Source organism: Scleropages formosus, chromosome 19 (genome assembly GCF_900964775.1).
Source record: "Scleropages formosus chromosome 19, fSclFor1.1, whole genome shotgun sequence".
NCBI classification, from domain to species: Eukaryota; Metazoa; Chordata; class Actinopteri; order Osteoglossiformes; family Osteoglossidae; genus Scleropages; species Scleropages formosus.
Genome location: NC_041824.1, coordinates 4926072 through 4941213, shown reverse-complemented (window position 1 = coordinate 4941213; position 15142 = coordinate 4926072). Strand labels below are relative to the sequence as shown.

Below are 15142 nucleotides of genomic sequence, written 5' to 3'. Positions count from 1 at the left end.
CACCAAAATTAGGAAAAAAATATGACAGTTAAAAAACTTAAAAAGGTTGTGTTTGTGTACATCTCTTATACACACACACACATTTATATATGGAAATATAGCTTCTAACCCAGAATCGTAGAGTTATACAGCAGCATCCAAGTCTTGAATATTTCTATATTTACATTAAATTCATTTTTTTAGCAGACCCTTTTCTCCAAAGCGACTTCCAACAAACTCTATGTAGTGTTATGAGCCCACACACCTTATTCACCGTGGTAACTTACACTGCTAGATACACTACTTGCACTGGGTCACTCATCCATACATCACTGGAACACACACACTCTCTCTGTCACTCACACACTATGGGTGAACCTGAACAGCATGTCTTTGGAGTGTGGGAGGAAACCAGAGCACTCAGAGGAAACCCAAGCAGACACAGGGAGAACATGCAAACTCCACTCAGACTGAGCAGGGATCAAAACCACATCCTCTCGCACCACCCAGGTGCTGTGAGACAGCAGCGCTACTATATTTGTACGTCCATGCTGCGGTGTTGCCGACTGCTGCTTCTCAACAGGTCAATATCCAATATTTGATATCCACACAGTTTTCCCCACATAGATGCACTGAAAACACACAGAACTATTAAACCATCACTGCTGAAACCAGTACATAAGCAGCTCAGTTTGCAGCTCGTTCTGGACTGTTTCTTTCCTTTTCGTGGCTTTTTTTTTTTTACTCTCGTTTTAGTTTCCACACCTCTATAAGGTATAACCTGAAATCGGATAATCAATAAACAACCTAAATATGAAAAAAAGGATGTGATCCAGCACCAGTAGCTACATATTTTGACAAAGGCTCACAGAGTGTAAAGAAATAACTTATAAACTAAGAAAATTTATGTTTACATTTTTTCTAAGTATTTTTTTTTTTTTTTTACTTTTTTTAAAGTGTGTTTCTGATCAGGACGCTATGCAAAGATGCACTGAATGTAAACAGATTTTTTTTTAATTTGCAGAGGGTTTTAACACATTATTCTCATAAAACCACCATCCAATTTAAATGTTATTAAAAATAGAAAAGATCTATATTTGACAACGTGTTTCCAGTATTGATGTTAATTTGGGACAGTTTTTACTCAGAAACGAAAGCAGCTGAATAGTGTCACAGTTTTGTTTGCTCATTTAAAACATCCGTTTAAGGAAGCCTGTTAGTCATGTTGTTCTCACGACAAGACTCTGCTTTTAAAAAAAAAACTAATTTTGCCAGTATGAATCTGTCATGTCAGAAGCTTGGCAGAGTCATGAGCCTTGGCAAGGCTTCCACGTATAGCCAGGAAAAGCGCTCATTTTATTAAGTTTTGATGACTTAATCATCTGGAGGGTGTCCTGAGCAACGACGTTAATGTCTTTCTGCCCGTCTAGATGCCCTTAAAGAACGATTTTGTTAATGCTTCTATGTTGGGTCACGTCCCACCTTCGCCGATGATGACGTTGGCACAGGGAGACACACGCACAGCCGACTCCTCTTAGAGAACGTGGAAGCGGAGGCCACTTGGGGACAGTAAAAAGGGAGTTACGACAGCATGACTCAGCGGCACAATGAGCGGCATCGTGTAATGAGTGCTGCCAAATTATCCAAATTATATGCAGCTGAGAAAGACTCGCTAAACTTATCAAGAAGTATTTAGAAAAATGTTCCACTTAACAATGAGACTTTATTTGAGTGAAGTCCTTTTCTTGCGCATAAAATGATGCCGTTGGACTGAATGGGCAAACTGGGGTCTCTTTTAGCTGTTGACAGCGGACCGGTCTAACTACGTCAATCTGAAAGGGCGGGGTTGGGGTTGGGGTTGGGGGTGGGGAGGACCGTGTCCGCCATCGGTCAGTTTTCCACGCGAGAGACAACATGTACGGTATCACAACCTCATGCTCTTTTTCCAGAAGTGCATCGCTGCAGTGTGCAACGCTGCGGCTTTAATAAACGCGACACGTGGCACTTTATGGACTCATTCAACCATAATCAAAGATTTATAGCATGGAAATGCAAGTCCCAGAGTGATTATTACAGATTCCGAGCATATTAGTTTATTAGGAGCGTGGGAAAGCAAAGCCAACAGCTTCGCCACACCCCGAAACACAGCTGTTTTAGTGGAGCTGCATGTCCCCGGAGTCCATTCGTCTCGCAGGACCTTTACTGGGTTCTGGCTGCCTCTCCGCCGCAGGTTTTTCACCGCTTGGGGCAGTCGATGGAAGAAATTTCGTGCCAGGAAGGAAAACTGCACCGGTGTCTTCGCAGCAGCTCTGGATCTGTCCGTGTGGTTAAAGCACAGCATGTTCAGAGGTGGTGTGCAGGACAATATGGAGCCACACATCTCCACGGAGATCTGCAGAGCCTGAGCAGTTTCACCAGCCACACACACACACATACACACGTGTGCACCGACATACAAACACACCCATGCGCAAACTGTACGCTCTAGACAGACCAAGGCCGCATTGCGGGGGGGATCCCTTATCGCTCCAGACCGGCGCCATCCAACATAAAACTCAGTGCCTGCAGAGAGCACGTCCTTCAATCAGACACCACCGATCCCTGTGGGCATAGGGCTCACCAGCTAGAAGAGCCTCCGGAGATGACGTTGAGGGGTGGAGGTCCATCGGGGGACCAGGCAGTCAGAGAAGGGAGGCGGCAAAGCAGGGAGAACAACATTTCCAGGCCAGTGCATTTCCGGAGACTCGGGAGGGGTAGCCGTGACAAGCTGTTAAACGCACATCCTGCACTTCGAACAGCATCCCGACAAAACCGATCCGGCAGCAACAGGTACATATTTTGACGATGGCTCGCAAAGTATAAAGAAGGGACAGCTGGTTGTGTGGTGGTTAGAGCTGCTGCCTTTGGACCCAGAGGTTGGAGGTTCAACTCTCATTTCCACCTGTAGTACCCTTAAGCAAGGTACTTATTCTAAACCGCTCCAGTAAAATTCACCCAGCTCTATAGACAGGTAGAAAATTGTAAATAAATTAACTCTGTAAGGTGGTTTGCAGAAAGGTGTCAGCTAAATGATTGAATGTAAGAAATAAACTAACATATATTTATGTGATCATCTGTAAGACATTTCAGGTAAATCAGGTCTATGGACCATAAACTCCAAAAATAAGCGCAGAATTTGCCATAAAGACGAGGAATGACATTGGTTAGAAAGTGTAACACAGCCCGTCTTTTAAAACTGCTTTATGAACAGTTATAACGGGCTTTGGATTTGAAGACCCACAATAGAGACACCTATGAGTGTGAATCTCTACCTGCCACTCACCTGTGGTACTGAAGGTACTAGAATCTACAGGTTACCACCAGTAGCAGCATGGATGTAAAAACGGGAGCCAACAGTTTCCATCAGTTTAACTGCAGACATCAACCTGGAGATTCTTCCCTCCGCTTTCTGTCCTAACGTGTGAATCAATAACACTAATTGGCTAAATTCCCGTCGTTATGGCTGGAGCAGCGAGGTCTGGATCGGGAAGCACGGCAGCAGACGCCTTCAAAGAGGCGCCGGGGAATCAGGCCTCAGGGGGCGGAGCCAGGAGCAGTAGGCGGGGTATGATGGAGGAGCCCTCCCCCTCCACACCCTATGTGCACGACAGCACACGAGTGGCGCATGGGTTGCCCGTGTTCAAGATCAGAACAAAAATAGGTCAGCGTGTCCTCACCGATCTCACTGTACTGTAATATACTGCATTGTACTGTATTACACCGCACTGTACTGTGCTCTACAGTACTACACTACTGTGCTCTCTCACTCTAATGTGCTGTACTGTATTCTACTATGCTGTACTGCATGGTAACAGCTGCTTGCATCTGGACTGAGGGGCAGCGATTTCAGGGATTCAGCGATTACCTGAATTTTACCTTCATTTACCCGATCATCAGCATCAAACTATTTGGAAATTCAGCCAGTGCCAAACAAGAGTAACGAGTAATGGTTCCCACTTTTGGAACCAAAGGGGAAATAGGAAATAGGCTGTAAGGAACTGTCGTTAAAGAACATTAATACTCTTCTTTACAGTGCTGCACTATAGTATTAGCAGTGCTGATGAGTCACAATACTGATTATAGATGGTAAAGCGAAGCTAAAACCGAGAACTTTGTGCTAATTTCAAGTTTTCATTTGTTTCTGTGATTTGCCAATATCATCGATGGTTTTGTTTATCGCACACAAACAAACACACACATACTGCCCACTCCAGTGACTTTGTTTTCGATTCGAGACACCCGACACGTTTCGCGTAACAAACCGGTTTTGAAAAGCCGAGCCGAGCAGATGGGAGGGCGCTGTGTGTGTGACAGTCAAATGTCTCGGTGGCCACTATTCACGGATCAACTCGTGTGTCACGAGGTTTTTCGCTCGCAGCCAGATGGCTGCCTGTTTACACCCACTGGTGAAGTACAAGCTGTACTCTTGTCAAGAGGCCAACACCCACAATGCGCTGAAAGCCAATGGCAAACAACCATGAATGAGTCCAATGTGCACCGACGCACCACGTTGGCCGCTGCTTTCGGGAGCCGGATCACGATTTTCTCTCCGGAGTCTTGTACGCGATTAAAGTATCGCAACACGTCCTCGTCTAATCGTGTATTTCACACATCTGCTCCTTGAGCCTTTTCCTTGTAGACACAAAGGGGAGAAACTCTTTAGCGTATGCCATGCGTTGCAAAAAACTTGACCTGGAAATAACGAGTGAACAACAACAGGTACGTTTAAATTTATCTGACAGTTAAAGTGTTAAGCTACTCGCACTGATTTAACCATTTATACACACACACAGTGGCTGAAGCCGCTCGTACCGAGCAGGGTCACGGTGATCCGGAGCCTAACCCGGCAACACAGGGCGTAAGGCCGGAGGGGGAGGGGACACACCCAGGACGGGACGCCAGTCCGTCGCAAGGTACCCCAGGCGGGACTCGAACCCCAGACCCAGCCAAGCCTGCTGTGCCACCGCACCCTCCCTACCCATTTATAAAGCTGGGTATTTTTTGTTTATAAACACAAAACTCAAAACATGTCAGTAGAGGAAATCTGACATAATCATTGTTATTGCGAAATAGGAAAAAATAGGAGAATGTACAGATACATGGAACAATCAGCAATTTTAAAGACTGGCCACCACGTGACGCTGTTGTTGATACGATCGCGCCACAGTTACCGTTACGCGTGACATGAATGTGCTGTTGACTAGCAAACCCACCGACAAAGTGCGTATTCACAGCATCACATGGTGGCCAGTGTTAGAACTTACTGACTCCACCACTAATATGGAGCATTAAATGGCCTCGCAAGGTTACGCTCACATTTCTCCCGATGTTCTCCCTTTTTTTTTCTATTTATAAAACGAACAGTAGCAGATATAATTGATCTGAGATTTAGGGGGTACATTTCAGTGTAATTAGAGTCTTGATAATTGGGCTAATTAGATCTAATTGTTATGTGAAAGTGAGTTTGATTAAAACAGGTTTCCCCAAAACGAGCAAAAAAAAAAAAAAAAAAAAAAAAAAGAAATTATTTAGGACGGTAACAGTGGAGCAACACATCATCGCAGTCTAATTAACAAAGGAAACACAAACAGGGAGATGTGAGGACAGGGCCTGGAAATGAGCAACTTTAACCGGGCAGCACCGCGGCACGATGGGCAAAAGAAGGCGGCTTCCTTCGTCTGCTCACGTCGTTTGGCGCCTCGGCTCACTTGCCAAACGCCGAACGGAAACGGTTTAACCCTTAGGCTCGCAGCAGGCTTCCCGTAACAAGGTGCTGCCCTTAAGAAGAAGAGTGGGAGACGGATTCTCCGAAGCGCGCCGAGCGTTATTTTTAAAAAAAGAATTTCTTAGAATTACTTTCCTTAACTTAGATTTTCACTCATTTATACACATCACTTATGGATATTTCACCTGGAGTAATTCGGGTTAAGTTACTCTAAACTACAACACAGACATCTGCAACCTTCCTGATCCGTTCTTGGACTTTTTTCGATGCACAGACTATTAGAGTATTAGGCGTGCAGTACGATCATTCTAGACCCTAGTTAGACCCAATAATAAAGGTCACTGAATATCAGCAGCACTAGATGGATAGTATGTCTTACACAACAATTATATTTAAACTGTAACCCTAAGAACCGAGTCGTCACGTACTCCTTTGCATCGCATCGACGTGCGCGTTCATTTAAGGCTGTCGGTTTGTTCCTTTTTTGCATTTACTATTTCAGGAATTCAAATTTATTTGTTCACACACGCACAGTCAAATTGGTTTTCTTCCACGTGCCTTCCGGAAGAGACGCGCTTTCGAACGTAGCTTCAGACGCAGCACAGCAGAAGGTACGGTCGCTGCTTGAAACAGATCGCTGCTGCAGGAATTCCAGAAAGCGGCACCTGACATTTTTCCATAGATGGTTTATGCTCTCGGGACTGACTCTGCTACGCTCCATAACTGTGTTTTCTCTCAAACCGTACTGTATAGTTGACGGTTCTTGTCGTGCCATAGGTGTTTAGTGAAGTTTCTTCGAGGGCACCAGCGAGCCACGTACTTTCTCCTTGATATGTACAAAAAAAGAATAAAAAAAAGAAATGCAATTATAATTAAGGAGATTTACTCTACAATAGAGTTCCAGCGAAAAGGCGCGTAGATGGGGAAGCTTCTAAAGGACGTTATACCGGTTCTTTGTTCCTCCTGGGATGTTTAAGACGTTAGTCAGGGGTGACACACGCTGTGCCGCGACGGAACACACTGCGGCCAGCAGCGCACCGAGCTGGGTGTGGTGCCCTGCCAACGCACACGCACATACACATACACATATGCACGCACGCATCAGTGCATGGTGCATGGTCGTACCCATCCGGGATACCTGTTGGTACGCGTTACGCTGCAGCGGGAAGATGTTAAACAGGTACGTCAGAACCATTTCGAAGTCCGGGGTCGTACGAATGCGGGAATCATTGACCCCCGAGGGCCACCTCTCCGCGGGGCCTTCAGCTGCATCTTCCACTCGCAGCTCTAGTGCGCCGCATCATTTGTGACGCATTTCTACCAAGTAGAAATTAAACAGCAAATGAACAGCAAAGCAAACCGGTGGAACATATACATCTCTCAGTCGCAAGGAAAAATAGAAATAACGGCACGACGCTCAACCATTCGCCTATAAATTAATTAGCATGCATTCCTTATACAGCGTTATATACTAGAATAATTAAATAATTGCTGAAGAATACACAGTAAATTAGGGTATTTAAAAAAACATGCATACTAAACTCGTGATTTTTGTACAGCATGTACTACGTTTAAGGGGTTTTAAACAGCCTCACGTCTGAATATCAAAAAACCGAGGCAATATGCGGTACAGTACCGTACCCCTGCGTACATTGCTGTAACGATGGAGGGCAAAGCACAAGAAGCATGTGAATGAAAGCAGTCTCCAATAGTTCTCTAGATGGCAGTAATATCCCTCAATTATCAGGAAATGAATTCTGAATTCTGCATAAGCACATTGCTGCTACACGCCGAGGCACCGCAAACTTACATGAGAAGTGTTTCGAAGGTGAACGCCCAGTTTGCCGCTCTTACTTACACAGAGAGGGCATGTTCAAACACAGACAACGTATGTATTTGTTTTACATATATGCACTGAGATGTATAAACATATATATATATATATATATATACACGGTATATGTCATCTGTGCCATAACTATTGAAAATTAATCAAAATATTTTGCTCACAAAGCAACACAGCACACGGCTCATTCCAGCGCGAACAAATACAAGTGCGTTCGAAAACTGGAAAGGTTGTGAACATCCCCTAATGATTTTTTTTTATTGCATTAATCAAGATGTATTACTAAAATACTTGCTTTCTTTATTCTTGCATTTAAAGATTTTTTTCTTACAACTTTTATTCATTCGGAATACAAGAAATACAAAATTCAGATGGGAGAAGCTCTGTACAAAGTGCCTGCTCAACTTTGTTCGTTGAAATATTTCCCAAAAAAAAAAAAAAACAATTGAAGTACATCAGCAAACCGCACGGTGTGGTTCTCGAACCCGGGTTCACTCACTGGGGTCTGCTGCTCATTCTCTCTGGCAGTCATGACTACAGAACCGGTTCTGCGCACTGCTGCTTTGGGAAAACCAACCAACAATAGTTTGTGCCTCTTTTGGGTCAGATAAAAAGAAAATAACTGTTTTTAAAAAGGAATTTCCACATTTTTCATGCTTTTTAAGCCCCAGTTCAACATGCAGCCCTTGCTTTGTATGTGAAACAAGGTCTGTCTGGTGGCGTTTCTGTACACGGATGATTGACAGCTGAACTTACTGTACGGAGAATTTATAGTCGTCCAGTTCAGGGGCACAAAGGGTCGCGACCTCCTCCGGCTGCTCGTCCCGCGGAGCCCGTAATCTCCGTCTCGCACCGTGATCTGCATGCCGTTTCCCGCTGGTGCCGTCCTTCTGTTACACGCAGGAGTTACAGAAATAAATATCAGTACAGTATGGATGGACGTATGGATGAGTGACCCAGTGCAAGTAGTGCATCTAGCAGTGTAAGTCACCGCGGTGAATAAGGTGTGTGGGCTCATAACATTACATAGAGTTCATTGGGGGTGCTTTGGAGAAAATTGTCTGATAAACAAATAAATATAAACGTAAATGAAAAATAAGCGATTTCACCCACTTGCTCACTGTGCACAGTGTGTTACAGAGTCACTGGTCAAACGGAAGGACACACAGCTCGTTTCAGTTAGGCCTCATTTTTTGGGTGGGCCAAAAAAATGATGGTGCAATTTTTTATCATTTCCCATTTATTTTTATTTACGTATTTTTTTTGCCAGCTGGTAGCACAGTGGTTAGAGCTGCTGCTTTTGGATTTAAAGGTCACAGGTTTGATCTCCACCTCTGGCTGTGGTACCGCTGAGCATTGTACTTACCCCGAATTGCACCAGTAAAATTACCCAGCTGTATAAATTATAAATGGGTAAATAATCGTAACCTTAAAATTGTAAGTCGCTTCGGAGAAAAACATCAGGAAAATGTCATATTTTGTGTATTTGCATTTTATTTCGCAGACGGCCAACTGGCGGTCGACATGAGCAACTTACGGTCCGACCGAACGTGTCGAAAATCCCAGCGTTCCCGCTGCTGCGGCGCTAATAGCATTAGCGTGTTCCCCAACATGTTAACATCCTGCTCCGGCAGCCCCGTCACGTGCGCATTGCCCTCGGCTCGGCTTAGGTGCTCTGCCGCAACTCGCAAAGTGCTCGGCAGAGATATATGCTAATGAACGCCGCGGAAATGTGCTCTTTCGCTGCCTTCCCCTAACGGAGTAAACAGGATGCACAACAGAGAGGAGTGCGTTAGCGGGACGCTCGGAATCCCGCGTCAGTGTAGAAAATTCCGGAAGGTGAACCTTCTTTTTTCCGTGGCGTGTCCACCCCGCGAAAGGAGGGATGTCTGCAGCATGGCCCCCCTGGGTGCCACCGGGGAACAGGGGGGCGCCGAGCGGCAGGACGCCACCCGCACCGGCCAAACGTGATCCTCGCACCCGGGCCGGGGCGGCCTGAAGAGCAGCCCCAGAAAAATGATGAAAGTGCTTTAAACTATGATTATAGGATATGCAGAACAAATCCATTCGTTCTTTATTGTGAGGGCTGGAGAGCGACGAAGAGCCGCGCGGCAGTCAGGTCTCAACGGTCCCCAGCAGGACCACAACGCGATCAGAATATGACCACAATATGACCACAATAGGACCACAATAGGATCACGTGTATGCGTGCAAGGTGCCGAGTCAAACCTGACCCATAGCGACCGCTCGCCTGATTTTCAAGGCGAGTCGAGGGAGGATCAGAGGTGGGAACAGGTCCACAACAGGACCGCTAAGGGAGCACAACGGCACCGCGCCGCCGCTCTTGAACGCGGCCCTCCGAAGCGCCACCGGACTCGCGAGCTTCATTAGTTTGGCTCAGGAAGAGGCGTGTTGGAGCAACAGAAAGCGTCGCCAGGCGCTGCTGATTTCACACAATCTGAGCTGCTTTGGCTTGTCAAGCAGATCAAAACTGCCTTTGAAGAGCAAGAATACCTGTTAGTGTGAAACGCTTTTTGACAAATCTCCCATAATAATGGGCAGGTTTGCGTGTTTTCGGGGCGAAGCGGCGCGCGGTTCGCACCGGTCGGTACCTCGCGGCGAGGTCCCGTCTCTCCGTTCGCGGGGAGGCCGCGGCCGGTCGGCTCTGCCGGTTCGGGGGTCGCGCCGCCGCAGCCTCGGCCTGTAACACAAGAGCATTTTGATAGGCGCGTGGTCGCAGGGAACAAAGGGTGCTCGCATATATCTGTGTGTGTGTGTGCGTGCGTGCGTGCGTGCGTGCAGCAAACATTTATTTATGCAGGACAGATTCACCGTCTATTACAGTGACTCACAGTCCCTGTGCTATAACGGCTGGAAATGAATAAATTAAAAAAAAAAAAAAAAAAAAAGTATCGTTCCCTGACACACACAGTATAGGAAAGATGGTCCAGACAATAATGTACTTTTTCGTTTAAGAACAATAGGAAACAAAAAACATAAAAAGCCTCACAGGCCTTTTGAATTATGAAATGACTCCCTTCGCATCACTGCTGTTAATGTTTGCGTATTTATTAACAGCACCATCTTTCTTCACTCTTTTCATTCATTTTTAAGATTTTATGTTAAAAAAAGCCCATTTTTCCTTAAAAACTAACTAACTAAAAAGGCCTCATAAATACCTAGACGCAGTAAGTTTATTTCCATGTACAGCGCTCAGCTGCTCTAGCAGAATATACAAATATTTGGGGGCAAAAGCGCTTTTTACACGTTACTGTAGAGTATTAAACACAAAGCATGCGTTCATGGTCTATGCTGGACACGTATGGTGACATTTTTCGAAATTTTAGACGAAGTCTGTTGCAGGAAATAACTGAAAGTCCATTTTATTAAGGAAATTTCAGTCGCTCGCGCCGCAGCTGCATGCAGAAGCTGTTTCACGGTCTGGAAATGAGTCTTCGGAGGTGAGTTTCCACGAGCAGAAGAGCAGCAGCTGCTCACAGAGTTCCCTCCGCGCGGCGCCACACCATCCAGGAGCAAACCTCGGGAGCGAAATGGCTCTAATGCGCACAATTAGATGTGATGAAAAATCGAAAAAGAAATTAAATTTACTTGTAATACATTTCTCCATTCTTCCTTCCTTTGGAAAATTACTTTTGAAGTGTTTTTTTTTTTTTTTTTTCCCCTTTCTTTTTTGCTGTAATTTAAATGGTAAGCCGCCAGATGTGTGTCTCATGCTTGAAGAGCTACGGCTTTGCATTATTTAGCATATTAACATTTGCAGAATTTAAAAAAGGGTTCCTTCTTCGCCTGGAGGTTCTAATTAAGTAAACCTTAGCTTGATACATGTAAAAATTTCAGTATGAGAAACTTTTTTTTCCCCCTTTGCTATTTTGCAGTCAGTCACATCTATATAATAAATATGGAAACTTCCAAGATGATATAATTTTTTTCTCTTGCTTCAGGATTAAATATATCTGTAGTGAAAACTTTTTTTTTTTTTTTTTTTAAATCTAGTCAACACATCAGAAATACCTCCGAAAGCCGAACCATATTTAACGGTGAGCAGATAAGTCTTTGGAATGCCAAAAATTTAGTTAATTTGTTCAAAATGACAAATTTAATTTTGACAGCTGTAGTTCTTAATTAGCACTTTTGCTTGCAAACATTTGAAATGCATAAGATCTGCACAGGATATCTTCAGCTGTGTGTTATTCAAACAGAATAACAGAAAAGCGGGTTTATGTTATTATTGTTTTCATAATTATGACTGCGTAATTAGCATATTGTGCTCATTTACACTTGCTTGGACAATCCAAGCAATTTATTGTTCTGCTTTACAGTCAAATGTAGGAATGAGGGGAAAAGCACTTTTTTAAAAAAAAAAAACAACCCTGTCACATATGATGATAATTCAGCTGCAAAGACATCCAGTGCAGACTTCCTATATTCATAAATCATGTACAGGAATTCAGATTTAATGCCATCCCAGATAATGTCAGAAATTGTAAACATCACGCAGTCATGGTGTATTTAACAGAGAAATGAATCACCTCCAGAGCAAAGGATAATCAATGACCCATATACTCTTCTATTTGCAATGGCTTATGAAATGTTATTCATAAAAGTCATGAAATATTCCATCTGACGGTTGAGAGAGCACTTCCCAAATGTGAGGACATTAGAAACAATAGATTTTTGTTAAAATATTCACACTCTTACAGTGCAGCTGTTTATGGATCCTGACGGCAGTATTTCAAAGAGTAAATATGGGAACAACCACTTAAAAAGATCAAAATGCTTTCATACGCTGCGGGTGTGCTCTGTGTCTGCATGTGATGTGTGTGCAATGTGTTAATATTGTTTTAACCGTTATTTTGCCGTGCACACGGCATTAGGGGTGTGTGCGGTGGCTTGTCGGCATAGTGAGTAGCGCCGTTGTCTCATGGCGCCTGGGTGGTGCGAGAGGATGTGGGTTCGATCCCTGCTCAGTCTGTGTGGCGTTTACATGTTTTTCCTGTGTTTGTGTGACTTTCCTCCAGATGCTCTGGTTTCCTCCCAAAGACATGCTGTTCAGGTTCCCCCATAGTGTGTGAGTAACAGAGAGAGAGAGTGTGTGTGTTCCACTGATGCATGGATGAGTGACCCAGTGTAAGTAGTGTATCTAGCAGTGTAAGTCACCTTGGTGAATAAGGTATTTGGGCTCATAACACCACATAGAGTTCACTGGAAGTTACTCTGGAAAAAAGTGTCTGCTAAATAAATGTAAATGTTGTGGCTTCTCTGAAGATGACAGGCAACTTCCTTCCTTTATGACAGATGGCAAACCTACAGGTGCAGCAGTATCACCCCAGAGTAGATTTAGTGTAAAATGTAAAAAAACCTCACAAATGGTTCCCACCAGACATGTCTGACTTAATCTGAAATGTATTTGATCTGATTAACAGCAACAAAAGCAGGCCCTGCACTGATCTCCTCAAGTCTCCTGAGTGGGGACCTGTCTATAGGGAGAAAACGGAAGGGTGCCGGTAGGGATTGGGTTTCAATCTCACTGTTGCACACCCTGTGAGCCCCTCCGTGGAGTCAGGCCACCGGCTGTACCCGTGCACTCCAAGGGCTCATCGCCTGGTGACAGGTATAAGGAGATGAAGAAAGGCCTTGGTAGCAAGAAAAGCAAACAACAAGCAGCGGAGCCCCAAGTTCCCCCCTGGTTCTCCTGTGAGGGGCAGAGAGACACAAAGTCACCTCCTGAGATGTAGTGATGTCATCAAAGAGCCAGATCTTCCAATTACTCTACATTCCTCACACTTATATTTATCCACTCATGATGCTTTTCTCCAAGGCAACTTACAATGTTAAACTACTCCCATTTATTTACCCTTTTGGGTAGTTTTAACTGGAGCAATTGAAGGTAAGCACCTTGACCAAAGGTACTACAGCTGGAAGTGGGATTCAAACCTGTGACCTTTGGGTCCAAAGGCAGCAGTTTTAACCACTAGGGTACCAGCTGGCCCATAAACAACACAATAAAACATTTGGAGTAACAATCTGAAAAGTTCAAATAACGCTTCCAAATATCACAGTGTAACACAACGCAGGGTTTTACCGGGGTGAACAAAGCGCTGCTCCCAAGACACTTGATGCTCGGATATTTTATAATCATGACGACACAAACGACTGTAATCTAATCATAATGTAGCATCGCTTATTCTTTCAGAAACTGACGCGGAGGATCGTAAGTACGGCCTCCACGAGAACTGCCGTTTTAGGTATAGTACGCACATCAGGACTGGTGAACGACAGCAGATCTCTGTCTAGAAGAGATGCATAATTTTTTTTGAAAAGTTATGCTTGAAATAAAAGTATAGGAAAGCGTTACTCGCCTTCAGGACAGATTTCAAAACATGCTAGATTTGTCATAAACCGATCGAGTGCATCGATCACCCTATCCTCACCCTCAGATAACTCAGTATTTGAACCACGCACGAGGTTTGGGTGTCAAAAAAATAAAAAAATTAAATTAAAAAAGAGAGAGACACGACAACATCTGCGAACGATGGGGCCGAACGTTCTGCCGGAGACACCGTTCGGCTTCGCCTCCAAAATCGCTATTCAATGAGCCCAAGGTGCCTTTTCCGTCCTTCACCAAACTTCACAGGGTCTCTAGGAGAACTCCTAATTGGAAACATTTAAGAGTCGCCAGGGAAAGCGATTCCTGCCATCTGATTATCATAATCCTCTTTATCCCTGCAAAAATAATGCAACATGATCTGCCCAACACAACAAACACAGTCCTGCTCTCCTCGACCGTTTGCCAAGGCCGATGCGTACGAGAGGCACCCGATAGCCCTTCGTCACAATTCGACCCGTGAGCATCGGAGTGAACAGCGCGACCCGGGGGGGGTGGGAGGGGGCGTCCGGCAGGACCAGCGGGGACGCTTCCCTTTCGGGTGTTAGGGGCTCTGTGGGGGGTCAAAGGTTGTCCTGCACAGGAAGTGACAAGCTGTGAAATGTAAAAGAACAATTTCTTCCACATGTTGCTCCGCTCAGAGAGCACAGCCGAGCTGTCAGGCTGCATCACGTTAAAATGGGCCAGGTTACTACCCAGCAGACATGTCACAACTCATTTGTAATTAAAAGTCTGTGTGATGTTTAAAGCCGGGCACCGCAGAAACTTTTTACAACTGTTAAATAAAGATGAGCGCTGCCAAAAAGTGATGTATTAATAAGCGAGGCGGTCCTTTGTGCTATATCAATACCAAACGAACGCCGGGTTGCCGGCTTTGCAGGATTCTGCATGAACTCAGAAGCAGGAAAACAACACGAAGGAACTCTCAGATAGAGGACTGAGCGCAGGGAGTGCAGTGAGCGCGGTGAGAATTGGCCCTGTGATTAACAGTTTTATTGCTTCAGTTGGGAAAGGAAAATAGTTTCACTTCATAGGTTGGTTCAAAATCACTGAGGAATCAAATCTTGGACATGTGAAGCACTACTGCTCTGCTATGAACACAGCCTAACCCTATTCTTAACCGTAATCCTAACCCTAATCCTAAACT

The 15142-nt window shown here is 44.7% G+C and overlaps 1 protein-coding gene across 1 annotated transcript in view; it reads right to left on the bottom strand.

The window, feature by feature from the left end:
- ofcc1 (orofacial cleft 1 candidate 1) overlaps positions 1 to 15142 on the bottom strand; it is a 67885-nt gene that overhangs the window by 35068 nt on the left and 17675 nt on the right. The window contains exons 10-11 of the mRNA XM_029246466.1: positions 10202 to 10290; positions 8346 to 8479 (exon numbers count right to left, since the gene is read on the bottom strand). Coding sequence (XP_029102299.1) covers positions 8346 to 8479; positions 10202 to 10290 — 223 coding nt within the window. The remainder of the gene's footprint in view (positions 1 to 8345; positions 8480 to 10201; positions 10291 to 15142) is intronic.